Source organism: Nylanderia fulva, unplaced genomic scaffold (genome assembly GCF_048542155.1).
Source record: "Nylanderia fulva isolate GAGA-0341 unplaced genomic scaffold, ASM4854215v1 Scaffold1, whole genome shotgun sequence".
NCBI lineage: Eukaryota > Metazoa > Arthropoda > Insecta > Hymenoptera > Formicidae > Nylanderia > Nylanderia fulva.
In genome coordinates, this window is record NW_028189192.1 from 9,678,062 (window position 1) to 9,703,357 (window position 25,296).

Genomic DNA, 25,296 nt, shown 5'->3' on the forward strand with positions numbered 1-25,296 from the left:
TCCACTTGCGATTTCGAAGTTAAATTTTTCAAATCACGTTGAAAATTTTTCTTTAATTTTTGACGACACGCTGATACGAAACTAGGGTCAAACAGTCGTATCTGGCGGTAAGCACGTGTCGTGAAAATACAATTCCAAGTTCTCGAGGGGCCGCACCCCCGAGATTTCGGGTGGCTCACTCTCTCTTTTCCTCTTCCAACCCTTTTCCGGAAGCCTAGCAACGCTGCACCTCCTGCGCACTTGCAAGAGCGGCACTTTCTCGGTAGGGAGAACGTGCTCTATACCTCCCTCGCGTCTATGGCCGTGATACGTGACGTCGGAGAGAGATAGAGAGAGAGAGAGGGTGGAGGGAGAGTGTCGTCGAAGGGTTGGTGGGGTAAAGCCATAAAAGTAGGGCAGTAGTGCGGTAGAGCAATCAATAGAGGTTGGATCATGGTAGGGTAGATAGAGAGAGTGGGAGTATATAAGAGCGGCGTGCAAATTTGGTGACGCGCGTGAATAGCGAGAGAGGGTGTGAGAAAGAGGACGAAATCTGGAGAAAAATCCTTGCTCGATGGATTCATTAATTTTTATACGAAAATCTCGGCAAACGAAAAAAATTAGGGCTTATTAATCAGTAACATAATTAACGATCTTTCCTCATTAGTATCCCGTTTTTAGGTATATTTTGAGTTCATAATAAATTGCTCAAAATAATTAGAAGTTACTATAGTGACAAAAGAGAACCGACAGGATCGATTCAGCCTCAATTAAGACACAAAATGTTAGGTAGAAAATCTGGGATTGATTATATCACGCTTCGAAATAACAATAAATATATATATGAAATGTCAGAGTTCAATCATGTATTTAATGGATACTTTTCAAAATCCTTATGCTATATACGAACAGCTGTTCGAGTGCTGTGCGCTTCATTATAATAATAGGAGAGGAAAAATCTTATCACGTTGATCAGATAATGAGCATAATGCACATGAGTTTGATCGTTAATTCGATCACGAGGAATGTATACGTTAACATTTTTTTTAACTTTAAGCGAATTGCCAATGTCTATACAATTTTCTCCAATTGAAATGAATACAATACAACTCATTCTGTTGATGCTTTCCAAATTTTCGAAAATACTTTTTAGATTGTAATCGCGAAAAATTTCCTCGCCTGTTCTTTTCGTGTAAAAATTTTCTCTTTATATTTTTCGCTTTTCTTTCTTATATGTATATCTTTATATTTTTTCTTTCTCTCTTTCTCAAATATATATATATATCTTCCGTTTCTCTTTCTCATACATGCGTATTTAAAACGAAAGATGTAACAAATAGATGAATACTTTTTTGATGTACATGTATGAATATAGTTTTTCAATATTTTTTATTATTTTTTTAATATGTGTGTATACATAATATATATTTATATATATATTTAAAAAAATCATAAAAAATATTTTAAAAATATATTAACACATTAAATAAATATTAATTATATATATATATATATAATAACACATATATATTAAATAAATTTTAATAATATATATTAACTAAATATTAATATATATTAAAAAAATATTAATACATACATCAAAAAGTATTCATTATATTTTTTATTTTAAATACAGTGTGGGAAAATGTGGACAGGAGAGGAACAGGAAGTCAATGCTTTGGTTTCAAGAGGATGGATTTCGCATGGTGCCGGAAACAATAATCGGTCGAGTTAGACGGACAATTTGTTCTCGTTCCTCTCTCCTCGTCGCCGCGTCACGCGTCGCTCATATGAGCATGTAAACGCGAACCGCGTACATATTTTATTTACTACTTATAATACACACCTGTCGTGATCGACACAATAATGATGACAAGGACGATGCGTGAGCGCGTGAAACAATTCGCGAAATTATTAAAACACCTCGCACCGGAGAAAAGAGAGAGAGAGAGAGAGGTTATGATACACCTGCTGATATTGTGCAGCGATATATGAAACCACGAAACGTCCTTCCCGAGGATGGTTCCGAGGTTTCGTTTCGTCAAAGCTGGACAAAATCTGCAGGTAAGAATCCAAGGAGAAAGGAAGAGAAAGAGAGAGAAAAAGAGAGAGAGAGAGAGATAGAGAAAGACCTAGTGGTACATGCAAAACAATTTTCAGCATGCCAAAGTGTTTCTCGGGGACGACAGAAAAAAAAAACGTATACAAAGTCGTGCAAATCCCGCACGACATATCGTCCCCTTTCTCACTTTTCTTTGATAACGCTATCACTTTAGTTACGTACGCTCGTTAACGTACTCACCTAACTCGAAGTACTCCCACACCACAACTTCACCATTTCTACACTTTTCGTCGGACTCGGCCGCGCGTATTGTTGTCCTGTGCTTTTTTCTTTTGAAACAGCAAAATTGACCGCTAGCGCCATCTGTAGGCGGTTGAACAAAGGATCCTCCGGGAAAGACTAAAACACTAGATGCACCGAAATATTTCTAGAACAAAAATTGCGGCAAATTCAAAATAATTTTTAGACCGAAAAATCGAATACATGGAATTTTATTAATAAAGAAAAAGATTTGACGCCTGGAATTATCATTTTCTGTCATGCTTAGTTTATTCGTGTACGACTGAAAATTCTGATAACGTGTTATTATAAGGCTGATATTATTTTTGTAAGACAAAAAGTTTGTTGAAGGTTATTCCGGGAAAAATTCCAAAAATTCTATTCAATGGACGATTAACTTATTGATAAATTTTCTAAGATTCAGTCCAAGTATTTAATATATGCACAGAATTAAACATAAAAGAAGAGAGAGCAAATACAGTAATTAACAATTCGTGAAATATTAACGAATAAAAAATGTTGAATCATTTGTCAATCATATGATATCTGAATATTCAGGCACACGATGCACTCAATCAAAATTTATGCCTGATTTTCGGTTATTAACATAATTTTGTACAATTAAATTGACAAAAGCGTATAATATTATTACAATAAAAAATCTTTGTGTAATACCTTTAGATTTCTTCTGTGTATCTCCTTCCCTATAATAGCGCAAAATTAGCTGAACTACCAGTATTACCATTACCTGCCCTTTTCTTTCTTCTAGTTATTAATATAAATTTCCCTAGTATTTATAAATTTGTTGTCATAATCAATTGGTACGAAAATTTGAATAAGAATTTTTTACACATTTACATGCCATCGCAAATTATGATTAAAATAATTTTTACATTAATATAATTTGGTTTCTTATTATAAAAACAAGATTTTCCCATTATTTCATTACTACTGTAGTCATTGAAATTACAGTTAGGATTTTATCTATAATATAACTTACATATTATATGTATATATATATAATATATATGTATATATATATATATAGAGCGTGTTTTTTTATTTATTATATTTATATTACACAAAGATGTATACTTAATCGTATTATTGTATTGATCTCAAATACAATTCGCCGATTTCTCTACCATTCCATATTATTAAATAGAGTTTAATCAATCTTGTTTTTCTTAATAATATTATTAATATTAAACCAGGTCACAAAAAAAATAGATACAGCTATCCTCGACTCGAAAGAAGAGAAATATTTGGGACAGACGAAAGTCAGGGAGAATAGAGAAAAAGAGACAGAACGGAGAAAGTCAAAGACAGAAACAAAAACTCTAAGAGACAAAAAAAAATTAAACTTAAACTATACGAAGAGTAGGAAGAGATGCATAACTCTTTGTTCTCGCATTTAACTGATACTATACGATGCTGTTTCTTTTTGTTGCTGCCTCTATTTCGCGCTATTTTCATTCTCTTACACCCACATATCACGACGCGACAATTTCTTTTTTTTTACTTTACATATTTATCTTTCTTTTTATACAAATTACTTAGGCATTGTGATATTCAGGTTTCTCTGCGCTTGACTATCCTCATGTATCGGCGCCTCGCGTTTTACGCTTCTCACCCTCGACGTGCAATTTACAAGCCAAGTATGATCCATTTATACAAATTGTCGAAATGTGATAAACGCGAAAACACTTTATATCATAGCGCAAATGTCGGCGAACGTGATTCTGCGTACAGAGAGAAAAATTGTTCTAATTAAGGGATTCTCTACCATTTTGGTGATGTAATACATTTGTGTCCTTAGACTTTATCTATCCACAAGATACGGATCTAAATGATAATATGTATACAATCCTATATTACTGACTTACTACAAAAATTCTACTGTACATGAGGATCGCTCTTTGTACGCAGAGTCGCTCGACGATGGAAAAATTGATTGGAATATCTCGTTCGTCGGGCCGTTTCACTACGGAATTTGTCTTCTTTCTTTCTTTGTATCACAAGTAATAAGATTAATATATATATTTTTTTTTACAATTATTCTTCTACGATAAAATTTTTGTTTCCCTTTTTCATACACAATTGTAGAGTATAAGCGTTTCGTTTACAATTCAATATCTCTCTTATTACACATCTAAGTATTTTTTTGGCTGTATACGCGTCCGTTTTCTTTTTTACAAAGATCGTTTATTAACATCGAGAAGCGTCGAAAGTGGTGTCCCGAAAAATAAAAAGAAAATTAGGCTTTGTGTGTACTTTTTCTCGAAGTGTGAACGTGTTCATACCTTTTATTATTATTTTTCAAAACAGAGTTTATATGCTTCTCTAAATAAAAAGAGATATTTTTTACATTTGTTGCTATGCCCTATATATGTACAAAGAATTTTTTACGCTCAATATAATTTTATCTCCATTTCCGAATATATAGTTACTATTTAAAAATGATTATATCTAATTTATATCATTACTCTGTGCTGTAAGAGAAGATGTGACAACTATTTTCAATATATACTTGATGTGTATATTGTGTGCTATGTGTATATATTTATGTGTATATGTATATATATATTATATATATATACATATATATACACATATATAATCTATATATATATGTATATATATATCTTTTCCTCTACGCAAATTAATATTATGTACACATTGTATATATATCTCTATATAATATTATTTTTATACAATTTTCCTGATCTTTGCTAGATAGTTCTTGATGCAGCAAGAGAATCGCTGGTTAATATTCTTACATTCATTATAGCAAAAATTTGCCTCTCTCACGCTCCGATAAAGTACAATGGAAACGATGATGACGACAACAATGACAGCAAAGATGACCACAATATTAATATGAAAAAAATTTATATATATACATATATATTTATATATATGTATATATATATTTATATCAATCAGCAATATAATTATTACAAATTTCATAATAATGCATAGCTGTTAATTTAATCACTAACAATAAATCATACATATGGGACGATGGATTTAAATCACTGGTTTTACAATCATATGGATGCATTAGTAAGATGACAGTGAGTATGATAATGTACAAAACGTATCACTGAATGTAATGAAACGTATGTTCTTTGTTGTCTTATTACATAAGAATTACAGAGATAATAAAGTTTTACAAGTGTTCTCATTTTATCATTTTGCTCTATCCAAGCATAAAAATATTTAACATGCAAAAATTTTAATTTGCATGATAAAGCAGCTATACAACAAAAAAAAATATATATATTAAATTAAATGTAACAAAAAAAATGAACTTTACATGGACAATCATATGTATAGTTAATGATTCAGATATAGAGACATATAAACAAGAGAAAATAAAACACATTAATTATAACAACAATTCTGTTATGAAACACATGCATGTATTCCCATGAAAATAATAAATATAAAGTTTTTAAACTCTTAATAAAATCTTGAATCATGATGCTTCAATAATGAATATAATTTCTTTATTTTTGTATATACACAAAGTTCTTTTTTACATCCACTAGAGAACACTTGCCTTACATATTCGATCGTCGTGAAAAAAAAGACAGAGAATATTCAATTTTCACTTATGTTACTTGGACTTACTCATTTTACTGTGTTTAAGCGTGTCCAATTTTGATGGCTGCCACATTTTACAGATTTTGAATTCGATAATATTCAGTACAATATGCCCTATTTGTGTATTCCTGCGTACATGATGTTAATAAGAAAATTTATGTTTTTTTTTCGTAAATGTGAGTAAAAAAGCAAACGCTTTTCTTTTTGATTATCATTATTCCTCGACAGCGATCCGTCTATTCTACAGATTCAAAATTTAAAAAATCTTGCTTTTTTATATTAAGTCGAAAAGGCCACTGTTCAAGGCCACAGGCCAAGAAAATTAATTAAATTCAACCGTTGAGAAGAGTTTCTATTTCTTCACTTTCGTTCGTCATTCATTTTTTCTTTTTTAATTCTCAGAAATAGTAATATAGTTAATAGTGTTCTTGTTTAAACATCTTGTACATTGGAAAGTATTTTTCTCGAGCATATTGATTCCTACTTGATGTCTGGAAATTAGTATAACTGCTTTCACACTTATACTTTTACATTCCAGATTCACATTTACACGTCGAATGATACAAAGCGTAATCTCAAAACATCTCACATTGATTTTCATTAAACAAGATCAATTTATATTTATTAGAGAAGATAGAGAGAATATTGTGTGAATCAACCATCTGTTAGATTTTATCTATTTATAGTTACATCAATTATATCGTTCTTTCTCGCGCATGTTATTATATTTCAATCAACAATGTAATTTTATTACATATCTCAAGTGATTGTGTCGCGTATGAAGATGTTTTGCTCCTGCGCTTTGTTAACTAGAACATACCTTACTAACTAGTAAGGCTATCTTCAGTCATAAACGGATTTATATACTTAGTCTCTTACATTATTGCCCTTTATTCGGTGCATCTAATTAAAGCCGGTTTTCAGTGTGATATAATGTGAATAATATCTATTTTTCACATTAGCCTATGTTCACAGACTCACCGGAGTTTCACGTAACTCGATGAAGATTACACTTAGGTATGTACTGATTTGTATCGAGATGCCAGCCTTTCGTCAATGCGCATGGATAATGCGTAACAGCCTTGCAACCTCGTTTCACGCAACCAATGTTCGCCCCCGTCAAACCGCAGGAGTTGCAAATTGACTTGGCGGCATCCCACACAGCTTCTTGCAGTCCTGTTACTCTACCACCTGCCAAAGTATAATAATTTTCGTAATATTCGTATATTATTCACTGTCTCATTTTCTTATTGTTTTATACAGGGTGTCCCGAAACTCGCGAATCATCTGTTAATGGTAAATTCCTGGGATCATTTTCTTCCTGGGATTTTTCTTCAGCGAAAATATCGAGGCATCAATAATTTTTGAGTTATAAAGCGATTGAACATAAGAGATTTTTCGCAAATTAAGCCTTGTAGAAATAAAATATTAACAAAACCACATTCTTTAATTAATTTTGAGTAGAGTTTACTTCAATAGAATTTTAATCTAAAGCTTATAAAGATACACGATGGCAAAAATTGAGAACATGCAAAAATGATGGCTTCTTTCGACATTTTGGCTGAGAAAAATCCCAGGAATCTGCCATTAACAGATTAAATTCCATTATTTGCATTGACTTACCCGCCATGTAAACTCCAGCTGCCCATACCGCGCATTGCTCGTGAAGCCATACTTCCCATCGTTGCTCTTCTCCGCCGGGATGCAGAGTCATACCGGTGAAGATGTTTGTTTCGACAGAGTTCCGTTTCTTTTTGCCCATCTTCGCGGAGAACTGGTCCGCCAAACCCGCGTACCTCAAGCTCCTCTTATTCTTCCCGCCTTTCTTTTGTTCCGTTGTAATCTCTTGTTCGTCGGCTGATAAAATACCATCCTCCAACCGTTCCTTACCGATCAAGTATGGCCCAAATAAGTCGCTTAATACGCCAGCAGGAACCTGTTACGCGCATTTATCATATTATATTTGCATTGCTAGTTGCACGAATTGGTTTAATGTATGTAGAGCGTATTTAATATTAAATATCGCTTACAAATACGCTTAATTTTATCCAATATCGTATAGAAGTCACATTTAACACGTACGAAATGCAATAATAATATAGATAAAATAAATTATAACAGATAGAAAATATATATTAAAAGTCTAATTTGTATAATTGAAATATCTAGTCATTTGAAAAAAATGCATACTGTGTATGTTCCAGTCGCTATGTGCGGTCCGGCCAGATTCGGATGAGGCCTGGACGGATCTCCGGGTATAACAGAATGAGGACCTTGCTTGCAGAATACACAGACCCAGGTAGAATCCGTAGTGTGTGCATCGTATCGTGACGACAAGGTTGAACTGAAGAGACCTGCTTTACTAACTTTACCTGCATAAAATGCAAAAATGTTAAAACGATAAAGCGAATCTTGTTCTAAAGATATAATCTAAGGATGTAATGAATGTAGATCTAATGAATCTAAGGATGTATATATAACAAAGATGTAGAAACAGTTTTCCATCACGCACCTCTATAATCTAAATCGTTCTGATGACTGAGCCTCTTACTTCGGCCTCCGTTTCCGTTGCCGACACTTTTCCGCTTCTCCTTGGTCTTCTCTTCCTCCTCCTCACGCGGTGCATTGACCACTTGGATACTCAACGGACTGTCTCTAGGACCCTCTACGTGGACCACCGGACCCCGCGATCTGATCGAACTCGCGTTCGAACCGGAATCATACGCCATCTCCCTGAGGCCGTCGACCTTGGTGTTTTTCTTCGCCTTCTTCGCTTGGTCTTGTTTCTTCGAACCTTTGGATGTTCGCCTCTTCTTCGTCTCCTTGGGCAGAATATCACTCGTCGTGCCGAAGATATTCTCCGATGATCTGGATATTTTCCTCTTGCCTTGCGTCTTGCCCTTCTTACCCTTCTTGCCCGACGACTTTGTATCCACAGTAGAGGAAACGTCGATGGGAGTATTCTGAGCGTTCTGAGAATCCGTCGTCATCGACAGAATACTATTTTCGAGACTTTCGAGTTTTGCAGCGTCGCTGTCGCCCTGAATCTCCGCCGTTACAAGTTCCGTTTTTGATTCTTCATTTTTGACATCTGAATCTGCTTCCACAATCCCGGCAAACATCTTTGCCAATTCTGACTCGACCTCGACGAAGGCGTTCGTTGTCGTCGTCGATGTCGTTGTGTTGTTTACGTTTTTCGGACTCGTCACCTTGGACAATTCAGATGACGCGTCATCGCTGGATTTCCTTCGTATCCTCTGATTCGCCGGATTCGTCAAGTTATTAATCATGGCATCCTCGCTACTTCTTCGCCTTCGAACTGGTTGATTCTCCTCCGATATTTCTTCCACATTCTCGTCCGGTATTGTCTTGTCCGATATTCTCTCTTCCGCTGCTCTAGCAATTTGCTCGTCGTTTTTAACGTCAGTCGTTGGTGCGGAACTAGCCGTCTCTTCCAACACCGGGTCGATAATTCTCGATTCCGTGGGTTCTGTGGGCTCGAGTTCCATATCTTCAACTTCTGTTTTCGAGTCCTTGCTCAGTCTCACGGGCTTTTCAAGTTTTCTTTTTCTTCGCTGCTTGGTATTGTCGTTCGAATCGTCATTGCTGAAGGCCGGCGATACGACTTCGTCCTCGCGAGTTGGTGATTTAGACTTTTGTCTCTCCGGCGACATACTTTTAACACTAGACGTGTCCTTTTCCTCTACTGGCATAACAATCACCGAACCGATATTCTCAGTACTCCCGAGCTTCTTATTTCCACCCTCCAATTTCTCTAATAGAGAATCGACACCCTTCTTTCCTCTCTTCGGCAAGTTTTTAGGCGATCTCACGCTCGTCTCGTCATGCTTCTTGTCTCTCTCGGAGGAGGACTCTCTATTAGGACTATCCGTGACATCCTTCTCCATCTTGGACGTGAGATTGACTATAACAGGTAAGGTAACATTCCTTGGCACTTGCGCGATAACACTCAGCGTGTCCTTAGGTTTCACAGGAGTTTCGAGCTCCTTCTTGTCCGCGATCACTCTCTCTATCGTCACACTAGGCGGCAAATTTATCACTTTCTGCGTAAAATTATCTACATTCATTTCCTTAATCTTATCGTGAAGATTCGCGACTCCTTTTAAATTGCTCTCAAAGTTTTTCACCGTTATTTTAGGAGTGGTGACTTCCTTCGTTGATAGCGAGACCGGTTCGCTGACAGAGTTCGGCGTCGGTACGGACGAGCTGATTCCGCTGTCCGACGAAGTCTCCCCGTTCAGCGGTATCGGCGGTGAGATTATGTTGCCGTTTCGATTGCCCTTATCCACGTTTCTTGCAGTCAAACTGATGGGAATATCCTGAGGTAATCGAGAATAATTCTCCGCAATATCCGACGTGGACGAGAGATCTAACGTACTCTGCGAACCAGGTGAATTTCTGTATTGATTTTGATTTTGACGATTATCCACCAGCATTTGTAAGTTGAACAGGGGATTGCCCGGTGTATTAGACGGCGTAACGCTTTTCGAGGGGACCGTGGGCGTGTGCCACGTCGGCGGTGCTTGTGTATGAGCGAGTTGAGGAGTAAGTTGAGACGGTAGGTGGGACGCTCGCGCCATAGATGGATGTGTGTAAAATCCGGCTGAACTCAGCGCGGCACCAGACAACGCTGTTGGATGAATATTGAGAGCTGAAAATGCAATCGTCATGAATTATTTGTCATATTAAAAATAAATGGCATTGTAAGATTGTAACAACGATGTAATTAATTAGTCAGAGACTTAAATTACCTTGTCCCTGAGTCATAGTGAGGTGGTTCCAGACAGTTTGCGGTGGAGGTGTGCCAACCGGTGGTCGGCTATGACCTGGATACTGTCCTGACATTTCGAAACACGCCCAATTGCTTAATTTTGGGATGCAGGCGGTCAGTTGCACCAGATCGGGATTTTCTGACTTGTGTGCCTCTTCCTCGGTGCAGCACTCTTTCTTGATATTGTTACATTTGGCATTCGACTGCAAATGTGTCCAAGACGATGTTTTACTGTCGCTATTTAAGCGCGATGGTAACACATGCGTGACGTACTTGTCCAAAATATGTGCCCTTTCTTGTTTCAAATCGTTATTTGTTACAGCTCTTCCGTTTATTCACTTTTGTCGTTGGTATGTAATTTGGTGATGGTTTTCAACAATTCTTTACCTTTGCCTGAATTACATGACAACTCGTCTAAATCGGAAAGTTTCAATAAACCATAATCTAGACTCTTGTACTCTGCGTTATAACTCTGTATATTAGGGGAATGATCTATCTGTCTTAAAATGGCACCATCCACCAGAGGTATTTCTTTATCGCCAACTGATGAGTATGGATAATTACAGATTCGATCTTTCGTCTCACTATAAATATGGCTACGTTGTGTACTTTCTTTCGAATTTATTACTAAATCAAGTGGCTCATTATCGATTACAGATGTGGTGTTATTAGAGTCGCAAACTTCCTTTTCTTTACTCTTTCCGATATTGTCAGATATGATTTTCAGTTCAACAATATTTTGCGCGTTAATTGAATGCTTTGACACACAACTAAAAATATCTTTATGATGACAAATTTCTTTCCGCGATTCAGGCAAAATTTTGGTTTGATTTTTTTCGAATGAACATGTGGATTTCGTTATTTTACTGATATTTAATAACTCAAGTTCTATCTCCGCATCAAAATCCTTCCCGCAATTATCCAGCCTATCTTTTTGTTCCTGTTGCAGTTTTCTTGTTTGTTTGGATAGCGATTCATTAATCGTACTAGCTAGTGCATTAAAATTCGCTATCCTATCATTATGTCCTGCCGTTTGCGATAACTTTGTTGAATGTATTGAATTTAGATTACTAGCTTCCGTGATCTCTTTCTCTTTGTGATGTAAATAATATGTGTCTTGGACAGTATTATGTGCTACCAATGCTTGCACATCAACCCACTGCAAATTGTTTGAAAGCGCCCATTGTGGCGCAACATCAAATACGTGTAGTCCTAGAAACAAAAAGTTGATTGTACTTAACATTTAAAATATATAATTTAATTAATTATAAAAAATTAACATATAGTTTAAAGAAAAACAACAGATTTAAATAAATATTACATTAAATTTATCTTAGTTTTATATATATGTATATATAATTTTTATGTTAATATAAAATATATTTTTATTTGACGATTATTTTAGAGAACATGTATATGAAAAAAAGGTACTATAATAATTATATTTTACCATTGTTGGGAAGAATAGAAGAGTCATGACAACTCACACCATACTGAAGATCTGGATTATTTTTATTATCTCGCTCATTTATATTTTGAGAGTAGAAGTAATATCGCTCTACATCCAGAAACTTCTCTCCTTGTGATATATGTTTAGATACATTCAGAGATTCTGTAATCATAACAAAAATATTCTTTAATCCTAATTTGAATAAACAAATTGCAATTATAAATTAAGATATATTTATGCAATATTATAGCTATTATAATTGACATAAACAAGCTGTTTATTGCTCATAAATACTACATGAAAAATTTAGATAATTTCTAAGACTGTAGGAAGTAAATAAAATATTGCAGCCTATGTGTAAATCTCGAGTAAATTTTTTTATTAAATAGAAAACCAAGAAATATTCTGCCACACTATTTCTATTTTCTTGCACACTCATATTGTACGATAACTGTAATTCAATCTCGAACAGAGTAATAATGTTCCTTAACAGAATGAACAAACAATCAAACTTATATTTACATAACAGCAATATAGCAGCTTGTATTCCGATAGAGAATATTGATGATATGAATAAAATGCAAAAAGCTCGTATTTATCAGGACAAATCTTTCAAGATACAAAACGAGTATTTTCTAAATAAAGACAAAGGAAACATTTGTATAGGAAATACACTTTTCTCATCCTGTTCAAACACACGTTTGACGCTTCTACCAAGGGCATTTGCTTTTATTCATACGACCCATCGACATTGACTCTCGAACAGCTCATTCACTATACGAATCCGCGATTCATTGATTCGCACACTTTCGACCGCCACAAAAAAGCCAACAGACATTCCTCCGATTTACGAATATTTTACCGCACAAACGTGGACAATTTTTTTTCAGGATATCCTTTCTTTCTACATAGAAGCGTGCAAATGATCTGTCGCGAATATCTAGCGGCTACAAATTACAAAATAATGAAGGCAATATTAATTTTCTCGTTCACGGAGAGAGGCAAGGAATGGGGAAAATTAGAGCGAGATTTCGAGTGGGAATTTCGCGGCGTCGACCGGCGAGGTGAAAACGCAGCGTCTAACGGTTCGATCCGGCCCGACATTCCTCGTCCACGAGACATTCGGTTCCCGATGCGATCCGGTATCCGATCTCGGCGTCCTGCAACCTCGCGAACTCGTGGCGTACGTTTTGCGAATTCCGTATGCGCGTACACACCGTTTAAAGAGCAAGAGAGAGATGGAGCAGGAGACAAAGACAGACACAGAAAGAGGGAGCGGACAGCGCGCACGAGACGCACGTATACACGCGAAAGGCAAACAGCGACGACGTCGGACACGTTTATTCCACGCGTATTGTACACGTACACGCACTGTACACTTGTACTACACACATCGATAGCGTCGCTAGCTCGGAGCACGAGAGAGAGAGAGAGAGAGAGCTAAAGACAGAGAAAAAACCGGGCGGCGTGGAAGAAAGAGGTGCAGAGGCGCTAAAAAAAAAAATTTTTTTCCTCTTTTCATCGAAATAGCCGCGTGTCATCGCCGACCGATCCATGCACGACATGTCGCAGTTTTACATTTTTATCTATATTAAGGAGACGGAACCGATGTGCGGGCGTGCATTTTTCACGCCGCACGCATTGCACGCACACGCTCACGCACGCACACTCCTTGACGATGCGCGAGAATGAATGCAGGTACGCACGCACTACGCACGGCGTCGCGTTGCCACCGGCAGCGGCCGAGAGACACGCACGACACGCACGTTCTAACGTCTGTTAGCGACATGGGCGCACGTCGTGCGCGATCCGATCATGGTTGTATGTGCGTGCGATGCACGTATGTGTGTGCGAGTGTGCGCCGACAAATTACGGCACGCAGAGAGGAGAAAAGGGACGATTCGCCGACGATGCGAGTCTCGCGTCTCTCTCACCCTCTTCGTGCGAATCGATAGACACGCACTGAGAATCTCACTCGGTTTTTCCCGGTGGTTGGGCACGCCGTCTCTCCCCCGTACTACGACGACGACGATGACGGCGACAACTACAGACGACTATTACCGAGATGATGTATGCGCGATTCGCTCGCGCGAGAGACCCGCCAGTCAGAGACGCCGTCGCCGCGGATGACGTATCCCGGCGTGATCGCGAGACCGGACCTGACCCGCACCTTACCGCAACGAGGCCCTTCCGCACGGGCGAATTGGCGATTTTCGGCCCGAAAATCGTCCGGGGCATCAACCAAAGCAGTGTTTCAACAATGGTGGCCATCCACACAGCGAACCAGCCGTACGCCGCGCCGGCCCGCCATCTGGCGGTGGCGGCGCAAAACGCGTTTCCGTTTTCGGGAGAGTCGACATGAGACGCGACGCGAGCGACCGACTTACGTTTCTTTTCGATTTTTATTTTATTCTGCCCCGCATCTCTCTGTCTCATGACAATATTTTATTATTCGATTAATTTCCTTCTTACATCTTCCCCTCCCCTGAAAATAATTGTTTAATATTTTTTAATTAAATTTTCTCTGATAAAAATAATTCAGAAGAATTGACATAAAATTTAATAGAAAAAGAACGAAGATGCAAGAATATATAAAATTAAAAATTAATGTATATATATATTGTATTTAATATCGATATTCGATGAAATGATTATTAAAGTATGAGGGTTTGTGCCATTTTTGTCGCAATGCGACGCGTGCACTTGGTTTTGAACAAACCTGCATTTATCCTTGGCGAGATTTCAGAATTGTTCCTCCTTCCTCGCTAAAAGCGAGGATGCACAGTCGATTCTCTTGCATCAACGTCATCAACGTCAATATTTTATTTATAATCCCGAAAAATTCATTTTCAATACTCGCCTTTGAAGAAAAAATATAACTCGCTGAAACCGTTTGCTGCCTGTAACCTATTTGTCGATACCTAATCGAGCGCAACAGTCAAGGTCGCTCCCTTCGTTCCACATTCGTGCTATATTCGAAATTGTGATTCGGAAGCAGGGATTCGCGCGAAAGGCGCAGGACGTAAAATTGGGCGCACGTGCATATATATGTGTATAAATATATATACATATATGTATATGTATGTATATATGTGGCAGCTGCTCTTTCGCCTCTTTCTCGAACGTTCCCGGGGCGCGAAATGCCGCGGCGAGAGACCGTGGATTTCCGATTTTTTCTCGCCGATTATTTCTTCGCGAACGAACCCGCATAATACCGATGTCACATAGAGGCGCGAACGCCCCCGGATGCAAATTTTATACGTAATTCCGCGATGCGCAAATTCCCCCCTATCATCAGCTGTTCAGCCGGAGAATTTCGCGGGAACGCCTTATAAGCGCGAGCCGCGACGTCGAATGACAGAAGAATGAAAGAAAGGGTGGCTACCTCTATATCTGCCGTTGCGCGTCGATCCTTCATTCGTATTTTCGTCGAGCATCCTGGATGCCGTCCTCGTAATCGTGGTTCTCGTCGTGCACTCGATGTAAACAAAACATTATCACGACGCAGCCCGCCACTGCTCAACGGAGTATGTGTGCATTGCGTGCGTGCTGGTGCAAGAAAAGAGTAGAGCCGCGAGACGGCGACGAGTTGGAGGCGGTCCGTCATGTTTGGTCAACGCGCGGTCGACGAATGACAACGCGCGTCTCGCCGCGTCGGCGCGCTCCGCTATTGGTCCGCTGGAACAAACATGGCGGACAAAGCGAAAGGCTTGTCGACGTTCGACTCTCTAGTAACGTCACGGCGCGGCAGCGCCGAATCAACATGGCGGCCGTTCTTGTCGTCTGCTCGGTTTGACATTTGTGCGTTATCGCGAATCCTTCCGCGAGTGTCAATTATCTCGATTTCTCGCGCGTTTTTCTCCGTCGCGATATTTTTTTCCTTCCCGAATAAGCAACTTCCGGCCATTTCTTCGTCTCTTTTCTCGTTAGGGGACGAACGCCAGATTCGATCCGATCGTTAAACTGACGTCGTCTGCTGCGACAGCGCAACGGCTGCTGCGCGAGTGGTGTGTCGTGTCGGCGCCGGAATATCATGCGGGTCGCGATAATCGCAGTGTTGTGACGGTCGTGGGGAAAGATGCATATGTAAATGACAGGTACGATAAACGCCCGTAGCTCGTGAGGATGACGCGCGATGTATTCGACGTGTCGTCGCCGCGGGAATGGAGGCTGAAGTCGGAGGGGAGACCCGCGTAAACGCGATTTGATTGAATAATGACGGTTTTTATTATGGATTTTCGGGCGTGAATGACGTGTCGACGAATGCCGATGTTGATCGTCAATGCGACCGCCTGTATGTATATGTACGTACATATGTAGGAATATCATAAAAAAATAATAAACACGCGCGAATCAAGCAGCGCCTTTTGACATTATATTGTCAATCAGACTGTAAAAGACGTATACGAAGATGCATTAAATGCGAGAGAGGAGGATTAAGAAATTTGTTGAATGAGAAGCAGCGCGATTGATTGACGAAACTCGTCCGGTGGATTTATTCTGTGCCTCTGGTACGGAAATGCAATTGCGCTGGCGAGAGGATTCGATAGATACATCGGCAAATCTTGCAGTTGCACACTGTTTCTTCGACTCTAATCCAGATTGCAAACGTACATTATTCGCTCCAAGTACTTATGGTACATTGCCGAATGAATACCGAGTATCTGCTCGCGTTAAACATTTGGATTGACATGTAGCCTTATACAGGATAGTTGACTGAGAATGTAACTGATACCAAAACATGATGTGATGATGAGTACTTATAAAATACGTTCTAGTGTATTACATTGCAATTGATTCTGCAGAGGAATTTATAGATATAATCTTTGACATTTATTGAAGCGTGAACAATTGGCATAAAGAACGGCGTTTTTAATACCAGCAGTCACGATGTAAGACATTTCAGATATTAAATGTATTTCATGTAACAACAGATGTAGAAAGAATGCATGTTAACTTTCTTTATTTTATAATTTTTTATTTTATGAATTATAATATATTGATTATTTGAATATAAAAGAAATATTTCTATCTCTCTCTTTTTTTGATATTTACTGCACAAGTAAAGAATTTTCTTAGTAACTATTATGTAGACAAAATTTGATCTTATAATATTCAAATAATTAAGAAGAGTAATAATATGAAAAATATAATCATTAATTTTTTTTGTAATCCATCAGCTGCAAGTATTATGGAGCAGAGTGATGGAAATGACATTTCTAGTGTTTCAAATATCGCTAAAGTAAATGTTTCTCCAAAATCAAAACAGAAGAAAAAGTCTCTCTGTCGCATGCTCATGAATAAGAAGACTAAGGTTGGCTGCTTGGAACCTTTGTACAAAGACGGAGATTCGAATAAAAATTCAAAGATAGAAAACTCTCAACATGGATCTCAAACTAGCACTAAACTGTCCCTATGTTGTGCCATGACTGAACGTAGCAGAACGCCACCCCAGAGCTTAACTGTCAGTAGACTTTCCCCAACATTAAGTCGTACTTCTGTCAAATCCGAGGTAGCTTCCATCAACAACTCAAACGATCATCAAACGGAAGTACTTGTCGAGAAGGAAGAGATGCATGGTGCCAATGATCAGCCCGAGATGGCTCAAGAGACTGTAGTCAAAAGAAATAATGTAGCAGCGAGAAAGGAGCAGCGTTATAGTTCTTATATAGAAGGTAAGCCTGAAAATACATTCATTATAACAAGCAAGTTTTTTATTATAACAATCAAGTTTTATTAATGAGTTAAGTAGAAATATAAAATTTGCATATTAAAAACATCCTGTTACAATAAATAAACATTTCTGATTCAATAATTATATAATGAAATGATTCACAATATATAGTGAAATTTAATACTTTATTAAAGAAAAAAAAAATGTGGAAAACTTTTTCAATAATCTGATAAGCTACAAAGCTCAGTAATATTACATCATATCTAATTCCGTTTAAGTGTCACTCCTCTTCTTTTTCTGAACATGGTGTAATATGATTTGATGATGCTTAGATGACCTTGCATATCCCCTCTATTTTACATTCTAAAGCCTCTGCAAACCAGAGCATTTCCAATGTATGTATTGATGTAAAGCCGTGACTATATAGGAGAAAGGCACAGCTAGTAACAGTTAGTTATCTTTAACATCTTATCTTTGACACACATTGTGTGCATGTCCCTCCATTAATCGAAGTGCAAGTAATCCATTGAAAATGTCGAGTGCAAGTAAAAGAAAGAAGAAAAGATCTTTTCTTGACAAATTACGACACGTATTTGAAAAGGAAGATGAATCAAAAGGACAGGCAGAATTAAATAGACAAGAGGAAACATTTGATAACAGACAGACTGAAAATTCGGGAAGTGTATCGCATAATTCTGGTCAAAAGATTGTATCGAAAATCGAGAATATTGAAACTTATGTAACAGTTGTAAAAAATAGTCCATCTGAAAAAGAAGGATATAAGAATTTGCCAAATATGGAAAGAGATTGTAAAAATGTGAATGTTGTAACTGATGATAATAGTGCAAACCTTGAAAAAAGCAATGTTACAGAAAACGTACAAGATATTAAATTAGGATCAGATAGATATATAAATACAAAAATTGCATTTTTAAAACAGGACGATGTAGATGTAACTTCTCAATCATGTTTAAAAGATACTGATAAACCGCGCCCTAATAATGAAACACAGAATTCTGATTCCAATAGCACAATGTTACAATCTTTTTCTAATGATGCTGATGTTACGAGCAATACATGCAAATTTTTAGTAAAAGAAACAAAAGCACTTCCTCAAGAGAGTAGTGAAGATAGTGACTTCTCTGCAGACTCAACGGAAGACTCATTCAAAGAATCTTCAGAAGATGAAAATGAACATTTGATTGAGTCTGAAAAAATTCAGAGATACCTTAAGGATGAATACTTTACAAAGGGAAAGTATATCACTTATTTCTTTCTGGAAATGGAACGGCAGTTCTACAATCCTATGGAAGTTTACAGTATGATTCAGTATCATAATCAAGCTTGTCAAAAACCGGGGAAAGAAGGTACAAAATGATACACGAAATTTATACGCTGCTTAAAATTTTGATTCTTATGTTTGCTAATGTTTTATATTTTTTTTTCTTATGGGGTATTGTACTTTTCTCTTCAGCATCATAAAAGTATTAAATTGATGATATACATGTTTGTGTGTGTATATATATTTATATATATTAGTTCTCTATTAGGAAAATATGTATATACAATATTTTTATATATCTAGATTAGATTAGAAACATAAATGTTAAATAATAGGTATATGTCTAATGCTATGATGTTGTTTATGCGCATCTGTAATTGTTTATATATTTTACATATCTCTACTTTCTAATTAAATTATAAAATATTAGGATATATGCATTTATTTAGCAGGATGATTTTATACATACATAGATACCTATATACTGAAGCTAGAACAACACTAATAGTATTTTATAGAACGGAGACTTACAATTAGTATGACAAATAACTTGATTCAAAGCATGGACTATTTCAGTTTAAACGTGATTATATTGATTAAATAAAACTAATTGAAATACGTGTTAGATTGCACAAGATTTTCATTAAAGGTATTATAAATTACGTTGAGCAATTGAATGTTAACAAATTTTGATAATATGCAAATATGCACGAGTGCCAAGATTGTAGTAGGCGGTAATTGAAGCAATTGAGTTTCATTACGACAGAATACCGTAATACTATTGTGAATCTAATCTCTAGGCATGAAATATATTTGTTCAATCAGTATATGTTGTTTGCTTCCAAAATTAAGTACGATCTTTTTTTTTCTTGGCGCAACTATGATGTATTATTTTTAATTTAAAGGAATTTCATATATATATAATTAATCATTATAAATTGTTTCAGGTGAAAACTCTTCTTCCGGATCGCTATCGCCGAGTATATCGGGACAATTGCGTCGTAGATTGCTTCATAGAAGATCCGCAGATAATTTGATTGTAAGCTCACCGACAAATTCTATGAGACATTCTAGTCCAGAATCTATTAGAAGTGTACCGATCCAACATAAGCCACGTTCAACATCGCACGATGCTCTATCCAAAAAGAAGGAGCGCTACTTTTTCCAAACAGGAGCGTCTATGGATAGTTTGGCGAAGCAATCCTTACTCGCCGCACAAGTACTTAATTTGATTCCTACTCACAAAGCACGAGAAAGGTATATTTTTTTCAAAAATATCTATATAATAATGAGAAATTGTCATTATATATCTCATGTCATTTTTCCAATTAACCAATCGAATTCAATTTTGCAGAAATTTTCTTCATGGAAGGATCGCCGCCAATTCTTTACTCGGACCGGTCGAGCTCGAAAAAGTATTACCGAATCGAGAATTGAAAATTTTCATTGGCACATGGAACATGAATGGTCAGACTCCGCCGAAGGAATTGAATGATTTTATGTTGCCATCCGACATAGAGACTGTTCCTGACTTGCTAGCCATAGGTACGCAAGAATCATGCTCCGAAAGAAACGAATGGGAAGCAGCCTTGCAAGAAACACTCGGACCATCGCACGTGCTGCTCACCAGCAGTAATCTCGGTACACTCCATCTCGCGATATTTCTGCGACGAGATTTAATCTGGTTCTGCTCCATTCCGGAAGAAGACAGTTTTTCAACAAGACCCGGCACGGCGTTTAGAACCAAGGGTGCGGTGGCGATAGCTCTTATGATATTCGGCACCAGCTTTCTCTTCGTCACCGCTCACTTGACCGCACATCAAGATAAAGTGAAAGAACGAGTTAACGATATAAAGAGAATCGTTAGAAATCTTGACCTTCCCAAGGAACTACCTACCAGGCACAAAAGCAAAGGTATTCCAAGTGTTACAATAATCTTACATTTTGTACGTTACACGTAATAATAAATAAATTTAATACTTTTCAGATGTAACACAAAATTTCGATTGCGTATTTTGGTGCGGTGACTTAAACTTCCGTCTAGCTCAACCAAGAGAGGAAGTGATCCAATGGATCACAAACACGTGCTTTCCGCAAGAGTCGATAAACTTGCACAAAGATCAATTGAAAACTATCCTAAACGAAGGCGCAGTATTACGTGGCTTCGAGGAAGCCGCGATTACCTTTCCTCCTACTTATAAATACGATCCAGGAACGCAGAATTTCGATTCCAGCAACAAACAACGCACTCCCGCGTACACCGATAGGATCCTTTTTAAAGGGAAGGGTCATACCAGAGGATACATCAGACGTGTTAGTCACGAGATTACTAGCTCGCATAAAGATGGGGCTATAGAGTGCTTGGTGTACGATTCTGTTCCCAGTATTTGCACCTCGGATCACAAGCCGGTCTGGGGAGTTTTTAAGACTACGTTGAGACCGGGTATCGATACGTACGTGTCTATCATTTATTGATATTTCAAGTGACACAAAAGTCTGATAGTTCAAATAATTCTATATATGTATACTATATATAACATATACCAATATGCAATCTATATACGTGCTATGTATTTTTAGAATTCCACTTGGCGCCGGTCTTTTCAATCGCGAGATATATCTGGAAGGTATTAGAAGGCGTGCGGCAGCGATGGATGATTCTCTCGGAACTTCGAAGGTTTGTTCGGTTCAATAAAAAAAATTTGAAACTATTGCGAGCGCATAAACATGTTCTTGATTCTACTTATATACATATATGGTAAAGCTCTATCGGGTTTTTAATATTTCAAATGAGATATGAGAAAATGATCAACGTTTTTTTTTCATTCGATTTACGTAATTTAACTAAGTCTATCCATTTTTTTATAACAATGATAAGGTTTTGCTAGTAAAAGAGAGATTTATATAGTTATTACTATTGCCAGTGAACACCGTAAAAAATCTAGTCAAACAGTGAAATAAATTGTGCGTTTAGATTTAGATGATAAAACAATTTTGTAAATGTATCGTTGGTATATCTCCGACACTCATGTTGTGCCACATATATATTAGAAAACTTATATGAGATCTTATGTGAAGTAAATTATTATTTGGCTATATGTATGTGGCACTTTCAATCTTGCCAAGAAATTACAAAAATAATGAGACATTTATAAATTTTGTGTTATATTAATAAATTTTTGCTATATAAGTAACTATTGATACATATATATACATATTGCAATGTATATATTGTATGTATTGTATCAAAATGTAATTCTATTAATATTTCAAAAATTTTAAAAATTTATAAGAATTTGTATATAATATATCAAAATATTGATTTCATGAATATCAAAAAAAAGATATTCATAAATATATTATCGCAACAAATGGGGAAGTTAATCCACATTTGTTAAGTCAAGTTGTTTCTTTATTGAATTTATTTAGTTTTTACTTAAAAACGCGAGTCTTTTTACATTCAACATAGATTTAATATAAATCATAGACCATAAATTACTGGGCCAATACATTACAATAGAATTATATTAGTCGCTAACATTTAGAGATAATATCTCCATTTATTAAGTTTATATTCTTATTTGGGACCATTCAGACATTGTATCAAAGAAAGATTCACAAAACGAAATATTTTTTTCTTAAATATTATGCATGTAGAATAATATTGCATCAGTTATTTTTATTTATATACATAGTTACTATAGTAATTAAAGAAAAATAGAAATTAGGTGGACTAGTAGACTTGTTGTTTTTAATTGTGTATTCTTAATTTCGAATGGTATTGATCTTAAAGAGTGACAAAATGATTCTTGATAATAGGAAAATGTCCTACCAACACTTTACTACAGATATTGATAATAATAGCAAATTATGGCTAATTATAAAACCCCAAACTTATATACAATATTATTACACAATAACAATTATGCGCACACAAACAAGGTGTCTATGTATCAGTATTAGTTCGAACATTTTTGCTGTAGCAAAAATGTGATAAAATAATATTGAAGGATAGATGTGTACATGTGCAGCATGTGATGCGACATAACAATGTAGTCATATTATATTATTTTTTAATAATTAACTTTGGTTTTTTTCTAAATTTATATAGTTATTTATACAATTATGATTATTAAAATATTAAACAAGTTCGTAAATAGAAATGTATATTTTTAATTTGATTATAATTGATTATGATTTTGTTGTCTTTGATTATTTTATTATTTGTTATATTTGTAATATTATATATATTACATGTTATGTTTTTTTATTAAATTTATTGTATTTTTTATTGTCTTGCAGTAATTTCAAAAGTCTTATCTTATATATAAAAAATAAACGCATATATTTAGAAAATATTATGTATTTAATAATATATATATATATAGATTGAAGAAAAGATAATAACAGAAATTACTGCTTGACAAAAAGCAATATACAAACTACTAACAAAAAGATAATATAATTATATATGTTGAAAAACCATATAAAACTATATATAAAAATTAAACTCCACAACAATGTATATACTTGGAGAATGGAGTTTAATACGCTTATAAAGTTCCAAAAGAGTATTGTAGAATGTTTGATAGAGAAGAAAGAAGAGTGCTTATACTTATTACAATCTAATGTATTAAAAAGAAAAGACAAATATATAATGTACGTGTTAGGTGATAAGAGACTTGCAAGTATTTTAAGAAATGCGATTCAATGATCGCTTAAATTATTATGTAAATGCGTATGTATTTTATTGTTTTATCGCGAGTAAAGTATAAAAAAATGTAAAATGATAGGTACTCGTGCGTGCTCCGAACAAATAATCAAAAGATTAATGTTAAAAATAGAAAAATGTGTTTCTATATGTCCTGATACCTACTCGTGTCATCAGGTTGCATACTTCAATGACTTGTGATAACTTCTTTGTAACTATGCAAACAGGTTGCCAATCTAGGTACCTAAAAACATCTTTTGCATGTTAATTCTGAAGCTTCAATCACGAAGCGAGACTAAAAAATGTTGAGATCTTTGTCTACCGAGCAGGTTGCCTTAACCATGCCTTATATATATCTAATAAATCGTTACATACATAGTTATGTACTGTCAATCTGTATGCTTGCGATTCTATTAAGATTATATTCGATTCAGATCTCTGGTCTAATTAGGAATAAAATTAAAAAATGTGGCAAAATATAAATAATCTATGTTGTAATTATACCTATAATTACCAATATGTTAATAGATATGTAATGGGATATAAAAACATACATAGTTTTATATTATAATGTGTAATTATATGACAACAGAGAAAGACATACATACAATACATGTTGATCGGCTTATTTGTATTAATTATATACTAAAATGGAGAAATAAAACAATATTATAAAGCGTAAAATGTAAATGCAATTATATCCACAGCATAGATTATTTATCGCTTAGAAATAAATTGTTTTCAAAATATACAATTTTAATTTAGTAAAGCTTTGATCGTATTAAGACATATGCGTTACAAATTGTATAGTATATAATTATCAATGAGTGTTTATTAAATAATCATGGTTTAATATATGCAATGAGAGATTATTTGAGACATTTATGTAACGTATGATCCTTGTTAGTAATGTTCTATCTGTCTTTTTTATAAATGTCTTGAAACTCTTATTGTACTGTGATAGGTTTTCCAACGTACATGCGAATCTGTCAATGAAATAAAATGTACATCTAATTATCTCAATCGTAAATCAGAAGCGCACAGGACTCGATGGAGATCCTATAAAAAAAAAAAAAAGAAAAAGAAAAAAAGCACAATTTTATTTTGTTTATACACCCATTGTGTGTACTGAAAGAAGATTCGACAAGTCGAATTTTCTCATTGAAATAATAGGAATTCTATTGAAATGTACTCGATTGTATGTTTAAATAAACGCAGTTAAGCGAATCGTGTCGAGCCGAGATATTTATATCTCCCGACCGGATTATATTTTTGGCGAAGCGCGAACAACGCCATTTCAAATTTTCCCGCCAATTCTCAATCGATCACGACATCGGACGTATATAGATACACCTACTCTGTTCCACTTTAATTACAACGCAGCTGTATCAATATAATCCGCGCAGAAATCTTAATTACAATCAGAACACTCGATTGTGTCGAAAGGGGAGAATTTAT

General features: G+C 35.8%; 2 protein-coding genes across 5 annotated transcripts; one reads left to right on the forward strand and one right to left on the reverse strand.

The window, feature by feature from the left end:
- Positions 1–3,355: 3,355 nt before the first annotated feature.
- On the reverse strand, positions 3,356–15,716 carry LOC114939944 (uncharacterized). Its single transcript, XM_029314410.2, is given in 8 exon segments — positions 3,356–7,120; positions 7,553–7,865; positions 8,120–8,301; positions 8,442–10,601; positions 10,702–11,056; positions 11,059–11,933; positions 12,172–12,333; positions 15,557–15,716. Coding segments are annotated over 8 exon segments (4,302 nt in total). The 5' UTR covers positions 15,609–15,716; the 3' UTR covers positions 3,356–6,917.
- A 201-nt stretch (positions 15,717–15,917) lies between these two features.
- INPP5E (Inositol-3-phosphate synthase) lies at positions 15,918–25,065 on the forward strand. 4 transcript variants are annotated; one of them, XM_085481371.1, is made up of 7 exons: positions 15,918–17,063; positions 17,352–17,846; positions 18,937–19,212; positions 20,075–20,384; positions 20,482–21,041; positions 21,115–21,580; positions 21,708–25,065. In XM_085481371.1, the coding sequence occupies exons 2-7, from the start codon at positions 17,363–17,365 to the stop codon at positions 21,820–21,822; spliced, it is 2,211 nt and encodes a 736-aa protein (XP_085337497.1). In that variant the 5' UTR covers positions 15,918–17,063; positions 17,352–17,362; the 3' UTR covers positions 21,823–25,065. The 4 variants fall into 4 exon arrangements, with proteins under 4 accessions (XP_085337497.1, XP_029170251.1, XP_029170252.1 ...); XM_029314418.2 differs by having other exon boundaries at positions 18,994–19,212; XM_029314419.2 differs by lacking the exon at positions 18,937–19,212.
- Positions 25,066–25,296: the final 231 nt, after the last annotated feature.